The sequence below is a fragment of the Montipora foliosa genome, chromosome 13 (genome assembly GCF_036669935.1).
Source record: "Montipora foliosa isolate CH-2021 chromosome 13, ASM3666993v2, whole genome shotgun sequence".
Classification (NCBI taxonomy): Eukaryota; Metazoa; Cnidaria; class Anthozoa; order Scleractinia; family Acroporidae; genus Montipora; species Montipora foliosa.
In genome coordinates, this window is record NC_090881.1 from 24,663,275 (window position 1) to 24,672,027 (window position 8,753).

An 8,753-nucleotide genomic window follows, 5' to 3' on the forward strand; every position below is an offset into this window, starting at 1 on the left:
TCGTGGTATATAACCAAAACTAATTTGATCGGAAGGTCAATCGGAAAGGGGCTGGCCACTGTGTGTTTAAAGCGAGAAGGTCAGTTGACGCTCCAGCTTGAACAGATGCTGCATTCACGTATTCTTTGTACCTTTTTTGTGGACAAAGATAATTTCTTTGCTCATGCAGTGAACACTTTCTTGCATGTACACTTAGCACCACTCACTCTCTTCCTCGCTCCCTACGTACTTTCATTTTTGTGGAGATCCTTTATCAGCCCCACTCCAGCCCCCTTCTACGGCAACTTTGTATGTCGAGGGTGTCCAAAATTGAATTGATTGGAATATCGGTGTTTTGGTGAAATTGATGTGCACAAAATGTAGAAACATGTTACACGATAAACCTTAAGGGGGTAATTCTTCAATTTGGGTCGAAAAGGCGGTCATTTTCCGAGTCAAAACCGAACCCACAACTGGTCGTTTGTTTTCTTTTATAGGTAACATTTGCTACTTTGATCAAACAGGACGATCCGATAGACATCGGAAAATATTTTCGGTTTGTGTTTGTAGAATGCCAAACAAGCTTGATCAGTTATTTTTATAAGTTCCTGCTCTTTTAGCGTATGACTTAATTGCTTCTCAAATGTCAAAACAAATTTACCTTCAATCGCTTTACTGAGTTTCTTTACCTTTCTTTAGCCTTCGCGTAGGTAGCCAGCGAATGTCAATAGGCTTGGGAGGTTAGTACTCTCTTCTGAATTTGTGGACTACAATGGTCGACGTCTCTTTTTCTCTTGCAACCCAAACGTGCGAGTACGTGAAACGTCGGTGTTTTCCAACTCAGAGTTTTAGGCGAAAGTCAAGCCCCCACCACTATGAAAATAATTGAAAACAATCGGTATTCTACTGCACGCTTACCAACAAAAAAAGTCTAACTATTTCATAATTTAGACTTTTTTAAGGATTACTTTCACCCTGCTTTGAATTTGCGGTGAAACAAACGAGCCCTATCTGTTGCTCCCTTCCAAGCTGTTATCTACCCCCTCCTGTTTAGTCGTTTCCTTATCCCAACCCCACTATTCCGGGGACGGCAACTTTTGGAATTTTCTTGATGTAGACTTTTCTATCAATATTTACCGACTATTTCACCCTTTGGGTCCAAAACCTTTAAAAATGTTTACTTTTTTTCCCTACTAGAATCAACAGTACTCTGCTCCTAATTTTGGCTGGAACGGAAAGCAAACAAACCCAGCCAAACAGAATAGCTCTGTCTGAACTCATTACAGCCTACCCTGTCCCCTCCCCCCTTGTTTATATTCGTACCCCATTCCCAAACACCCCTAAGCCTACGGGGGGTCGGCTTACCGCTAAGGACGCGGTACGGTTCGTTTTGCAATGTTAAATGAGTTCCTAAATGAGATAATTCCACTGTAACTAACATGTTTTTATAGCCCTTTATTTCCCCCGAACTAAAACTGTACTTTTTCGCAGTGGCAAAAATGCAGTTATCAATTTGTTCTATTTAATGTAGTCCCCCATTCACAGGCAGATGGTCTCTTATTCACATCCTTGAGCCGCTTAAGTTGCTTTCGTTTATCATAGTTTAATTGGTCTCCCCGCTTCATTGTCGGCAAATCAACCCCAACTGAGCTCATAAGTTTGGGGCAATCGGGACCTTAAGAAAGTATTGCACAGTATCTTTAATTTAGTGGGTAAATACTAAGATTCAACCCCAGATAATCTTACAGTCTGATGCTTCCGTGAAGGATTTTCCACAGGAGTGCCATTTTTCCTGGGTAATTATAGAGTGCTCCTGTTAGTCTGGTTAGCGATAATAAGCTTGACACCGAACACATTTCAAAGTCTAATGAAATCAGTAGCGTTCCATTGCTGCTTGAAAAGCGTTTAAGTCCGTCTTTCCGAGGTGGCTTAAAAATTGCATTTTAAGTTGTAAGAAGCCTTGTAACCCATTTCTACTCAAGAACAGTTTAAAATGTTCACGGCTCGCAACACTTAGCGAAAATGAACCTGGAGATGTACAACACAAGGGACATTCAGGTGTACTTGTAAATCACGCGAAACACGGCACGCGAAAAACTTGACATGTAATTGTTTGAAATAAACAAGTCACGCGAAAATAAACCTGGAGATGTTTAAGGCCAGAAATAAATGAAAATGTTCTCGACACATCAAAGTAGATTAAAATGTCCGGCAAAATTGGTATCAATGACTGGGTAAAACCCAACGTCAATGCAAACTTCGTCTTCAACCAAATAGGACAACATTTTGTTTCACTCGGAATAGCCTTTGAGGTTTGAAGTGTTTTGTGTAGAGCAATAGTTAAGATTGTAGGGTGCAACGAGAAGGGTGAAATAAAACACATTCCGAGCGATCGGGAAAAAAACGGAGTTACATTTCCTACTTCTACATTCCTCTCTACTTTGAGCCCGGTTTGAGATGCTGTAGATCAATTCAAGCTTTATTTCTGATTTTTTTGTGACAATGCAGAGACAATGGTCAGGTACATCCATTTTCCCAAGGCTTTCCTCCATTCCAGAGCCCTGGGAACATGGTTTTCGTAGGATTGTTGTCGTTCCTCTTCATTTTTGTGGCTGTTTCTGCTATACGTGAGAAACCTTTTGGATTTTGGAGGCCAGACAATTTATTATTGATTGATAATTTTTAAATTGATACCGAGCGGTAATTCTCATGTTAGACCGCGCTTATGTGCTGCATATTTCAAAATGTGTTGAGATTACTGGGCTTTCAGGGTGAGAGAGACCGCCTGTAAAATCAATTAGCCTCAAATCTCAAACTGTGGGTTGCTGAATCATGAAAAACAACCGGAAGGTGCTTGTGACACTTAAGAAGTGGGAGTCATCAGTCACACCTACTCATGGAGACCAAAGGAAATTAAGCTAGCTTCTCTTTAAAGGAAATTCTATTACTCTCAAGATGCTGATGTATGTTGTTTGACCCTTGTCTTCATTACCTTGGTTTATCAGTTATGGCCATACGCCTCATCCCCGGGGGGGGGGGGGTACTCGATATATCCCTGGGTGGGGAGGTCCGAGACTGCTATAGCTTTAGTCAGCAGGTGTCATTAAAGGGGCTAGGTCACGCTATTTTAGGTAATTTTGTTTAATTTCCTTAATTATGAGCTCTAAACGTCACATTGGCAGAACAAGAGTCTTTCATTTGCAAAATCACAGCCACATAACAACTGAGAATGATTTTCCAGCTTTGTAAATGACATTTTGATATAGACTGATATAAATTTGAAAAAAGGTGGGCCGACGTTTTTCAAATTTATCCAAATTCAATCCATTTCAATCCTCTCCAGTTTTATCCATCCACGTCCATTCTTGGCTTCCCTGTGTTTTGTGAGAGTTCTTCGATAGTTTTGAACAGTTATTTCGATATTTTAGTTAATTCTATGACCATTCGATCAGTGCTGAAATTGCCTAAAATTGCGTGACCTAGCCCCTTTAACCTCGTGGCGAATTTGCTGGTGAAAACAAAGAAAATATTGTGAAATGCAAATTCAGGCAATTGACTCTTTTTACAACACGGCCTTGTTGAGTTCCGAGGGACAAGAAACTTTTGCTTTTGCGCGGTAAAATTCGATTCCAGACACATGAACTCGAGGCTCGGCTTACGAACTCTATTGTCACTGGCCAACACAAAGCCAGCCGCGTGATAAGGGTCCATGAAGTTCGTAACTCCCACGAAATGCTGGCGTCGTTGATTATACGGTAGATAATCACGGAATTTACGTATTTAGCGAAAAAATAAGACCAGGGATTTTTAAAAGTGTTTATTAAAGTTCACAGAACTGATGCATTAAAAGGCAGACTTTCAAGTTAACTCTTCCGTTGCTTTGCACATCACAAATTTTTCTTAACCTTTCCGTAACAAACCTCAAATCACAATTTACTGAAGAATATCACAGGTTGTTTTCTTTATCTTTAAACTTCACGCAGACGCAAACAAGTTGTCGGTATCTATGGCCGCATAACTATCTTCGCCATATCAAACCGAACTGGTTAAAAAGACTTCTGTTCAAGCTTCAGAAACCGCCCGAGACTGAGCGAATAAAACATCTTGGTTTGGCGGCGAAGCAAACTTAAAGAATTTTACAAATAAAGCATAATATAACTTGGATAACGTGAAATAGAAGCATTGTACAAAGTTGTTTTCAAAATGTTATCGTGCACGTGTCGTATTTGAATGTAAAATCATTGGCTCTTGCCAGTAATTCAATTATATTACCCGTGGCACAAGAGGTTTCTTTTTCGTTTTGTTTGGATCGATTAAAGGGCGAATCCCTGGTTAAAAGACGTTTTCGTTTTTAAAACGACAAAAACTCTGGCGCCCGAGGTAAATGGATTGTAGTTACAAGACATTCAATTAGAGGGGAGAGGCTTGCTGGTGTAAGCTGACATCTTGTTTCCTTGATTAATGACTCGACAACCACTACTATTACACCTGCAACGTCGATAGTCTTGTTTTTATGGGCAATGCCATTATTGTCAACGAACCACAGAATTTGTATTCATTATCTTTCAGACAGGGGGATTTCTGTCTGGAACTGAAGGATTTGAACTCCTTTTGTTGAGATTCGTTTTGGAAATTGACTCATTTTCACGACATATTCAGTTCACGTCGTTGCGATGATTTTCTGTGAGGCCACTGTGGGTAATAAAATAAAAATGAAAACTTTCGAATGTGTTTTACTCTCGCAAATTTTCAGATGCGGATATCATTGTTTTAGTTGATTTTTCTATTACTTCATGCATGTTATCTTCTTTCTCGATCGCCAATAAAAAAAATTAACAAGTAAAAATTAGACTTTCGATGTCGACTTTTGGTACACTTCTTGGGCGAACTTAAACGGAATAACTTGTGATCAGATCTTCGTGAACACAAACAATGAAAATTCACAGGCGTCTTTGCTTAGTATTCATTTACCAATTATTTATGATAATTTCGCCATAATTCCTTAGGACGCGTTGTCTAATAATCTGAAAAATTACATCGCATCTGTGACCACACCGAACGTCTGCAGATTATAATTTTTAGTGATTCGTTGTTTTGTGGGGAAAATCATAAATGGTGCAGCTGTGTCGCGGTGCAAACTCATTACAGCAGTTTTATTTCACACTCCCCCTTATTTTTCAATTATTTTACTTACGATACTTGAATAAGGCTGTCAGTACCCATAGAAACCCGAATCTATCAGACCCTGACAATTATTGATTGCAAACTGTGACATATATAATTTATTGGGAGCTTTTTTTAAATGTAAAAAAAAAGCATCAGATTTCCTCAAAGGAGACGATCAGATGTAGGAAAACTCTAAAACCAAAGTATCGATAAAGGAGATGCAGAAACCTATAACATCACCTCGTGTAAAGACTCCGTCCAACTTTAAAAAGTGTCTTTTTTGGTCAACTTTCTTACAATTGCTGCCGGAGGAGATGACAAACGTTTTTGAAAAGAAAGGAAGACCTTAATCGGAGAAGCAAAAATTATTAGAAAGGATTTCTCCGACTGAGGCAAACGTTCTCTTTTGCCTTCAGTTCAATTCTTTACAATGTAGTCTTGTCTGTCTTGACATATTGATCGTCTAAGGTCGAACTCGGCGAAAAATCGATCAATAAAAGATATGTATTGAATTTTTTTTTTTTAGTTTCCTCATATTTTTACGTTTATATTCGAAGAATCAAAAAAATGTTTCATCCTCTGTCAGAATGAAACTCCTCGATTGACAACCTTGAGAACACAAGAGAGTTAAAGTCGTGGCAAGGAGCCAACGAAAAGGCCATTTAACAACCGCTCGCTCTGCTGTTGTGAGGCTAGATCTCTCCGCAAGTAAACGTTAGCATGAAAATAGAATAGCTTTTTTATAGATGCTGGTAAACAAAGAATATTTTCTTTACAGCAACCCGTGAACACGTGCAAATTACCCGTTGTTCTTCCTAAAAGTGTACTTCGGTTTTGTTCTCATCGATGTTCATTCGCTGGCGGGTTTGTATTTTTCAAAGTTTTTAAGCCAAGCTCGGTGTGACAGTGAGATGTCACCTAGGATGCATAGGAAAAAGTCCGAAGCTTTTCCTTGTTGTGCGGAACGCCCCCGTAAAAATAGCCGTTCTCAAAAATTGGTTCTTTCGTGACTCGTTCCATAACTGGTAACTTAAAACTTTCGCAAATCCAGGTTCAATGCGATTTGTTTGAGTTGGCTTTTCCTCAAAAGAACGAATTGACGTAAATACTTTTTCGAAACTCACGCGAATGCAAAGATCCGGGAGCATTTTTAGCTTTAATTTAAAAAGAGAAGAATTTTTGTTTTGCATAAAGTTGTTCTTTCAATTGTCCAAACTGATCTGTTACCATGATGCTGAGCGGCATCATTCGCGCCATTTATCTTGATATTTTTTTCGCGGGAAAGGCCATTCATAGCCAGAAGTCACATGCAATATCATGACATATCGACCAATCAACGTCCGTACATCCGGAATGTTGCCATTCACTCAAGGCTATTGTTCTGATAATGACCAATCACATCGCTCAATTTCGATCTGTTGTTGTTGTGAAATGCAAATAGTTCGTATTTTTCGCGACCTCGTGGAAAAGCTACTAAAAATTTTTTCTTTGCGTCCCACCCACCACGTCTGAATTCGGAGCATTTCGTCGATCAAGAACTGTTTATTCGCGACAGTTTTAATTCACATATGAAAACATGCCTGAAACTACTGTCGAAGCCAGAGATGTATTGGAAACAGTTGAAGTTGGCGGACGAAGGAAGAAAGCAAGATTTCCCAGTCATTGGAGTTCGACAAGCACACCACATATGCGAACGCTTGAGCTGCAAGGAGTAATCGAAGTTTTACGAGAGTACGATTCCGTGGACGGCAACGATATAAATTGCTCGATTTGTGGTGAGTGTTTTCTTCGGCTTTTATCTTTTAACTTAACTTTTTGGAATCGCCAAAGCCTTTGATGGTACACAAGGCGCTGCGAAATAAAATCTTCATTCAAATACGTCGGTGTGTTTACAACCAGTAGGTAGCGAACGTTTCCAATTTTTTTTCACCTTTGTGTGCTAAATACAACTTTTGCACCTCGGCCTAATTGCTAAGACTTGCTAAAAGACTTCGGTGTTCCAATTGTAGCGTTTGCGTAACAATTGTAATTTTGACAATTTTTTAAAGTTTTTACTACGCGGCGCCAATTATTTTGCTGAGCAAACAAACGACCCGAAGTATGAGAGATTTTAGGTTTAGACTTGCATTTAGGGAAATGTCCCAAAGAAACTATTATTTACTATCTTTAAAATAGTTTGCAGATGGTTATATCTTTCCTCTCATATTTTTGTGTTTGTTGAACGGAGCGTTGTAAATAAGAATTTTCGAACAAAATTTATCGGAAATTTCACGGTTCGCGTCATGTGAGAGGCCTCGTGTTTCGCTTTCGAATACATCATCCCGGAACTTTGTCCTTCGCGACTTAAAATTTTCCGGTTTTCCACTTGGAAACTGAAAAATAAAATCGTATCGATTAAATTAACAACCTCGTGTTGCACTTTTCAAAGGGTGCCGTGGATTTATAATGTTATTTATTATTTTAGAATATTTTATTTTCGAGTTCAGAAATGTCAAGTTTGTTCAATATCACAGTAGAAACTTGTCTGATCTGGCCGGTATGGACTTTGTTTGCTTTCTTTGCAGGGAAGTTGTACAAAAGCAAAGTTTGTTTCACGAAACATTTATGGGAGCATAGTGTCTATTGGGATTTATTCGACGCCCTGAAAAATCAGGAACGAGTCTTGTCGATTCAAGCAGCCATCATACTTTCTCAACCATATCTTGAATTCCTTCTGGTCACATCGCCAACCTCGACAGAAAAAAAAAAAGATGAGCCAAAACAAAACAATCTTCTTCGAAAGAACACGACTCGGAAGCGGCAGCGGGAATCTTCAACATGTTCAGTTGACTTTTAATTTTTTAAATATTTCTTTTCACGTTGTGCCTCTCTCTCTCTATATATATATACGTGGTGTGAATAAGTTCGCACACATTTGTTTTGAGTACCTATAAAAGTGTCTTTTAAATTTATAAATATATATAAATACAGAAAAAAAGGAGAAGAAACAATGAGTAAAAGATGTAAATGATTTGTATTTTAGTTGTGGGGAAAAAAAAGATTTTTTCTTGTATTATAAACCCACATTTGTAAATGATGTTTGTATTTCATTTAATATTCCCCATTGTGATGAAGCTCGATATTTCGAGATTTAAATTGAATCTATTCTGAGGTTGTTAAGACGCCAATAAAGGTCAATGGAGGAAAGTGGGACTATATACTCCTTTAGAAAATTATGATAAATGTTTCGGCTAAGCTAGCGATGTTTTGAAGGTGTTCGGTTTCTTAAAAGAAACCAAAGAACTGTCACCAACGAAAAGACGACATTGACATGACGGACGTGTTACCAAAAAATTCTTCGGCGCTTAGTCACCGTTCATTTTTGTACCAATTCATAGGAGCAAGAGCTTCTTGCTAAAGTACACTTAAACTGCATAATTCAGAATCGTGTTATTGTTTGTATTATTATCCCATGGGAATTTGGCTTAAAGAGCTTGGAATTTGAAAAATGTTTTTTGGGAAAGAACTTCTGTCAACTTTTCGCAAGATTGCAACCTGGGTCCAAGCGTGTTGTCTGAGGAATAATTTAATTTGTGGAAAGTGACAGGAACTTGTGTTATTTTTTCTAA

General features: G+C 38.5%; 1 protein-coding gene across 1 annotated transcript; it reads left to right on the forward strand.

Moving 5' to 3' along the window:
* The first annotated feature begins 6,587 nt into the window (after positions 1–6,587).
* Positions 6,588–8,331, forward strand: LOC137982461 (uncharacterized). The gene is made up of 2 exons (XM_068829553.1): positions 6,588–6,920; positions 7,710–8,331. Exons 1-2 carry the CDS (start codon positions 6,722–6,724, stop codon positions 7,979–7,981), a joined length of 471 nt encoding a protein of 156 aa, XP_068685654.1. The 5' UTR covers positions 6,588–6,721; the 3' UTR covers positions 7,982–8,331.
* The last annotated feature ends 422 nt before the right edge of the window (positions 8,332–8,753 follow it).

Excerpts from the sequence above, each read along its gene's own strand:
- LOC137982461 (XM_068829553.1), top strand. The coding sequence starts at position 6,722 with ATGCCTGAAACTACTGTCGAAGCCAGAGATGTATTGGAAACAGTTGAA. Across the intron at positions 6,921-7,709 it reads TATAAATTGCTCGATTTGTG|GGAAGTTGTACAAAAGCAAA; the intron begins GTGAGTGTTTTC and ends CTTTCTTTGCAG.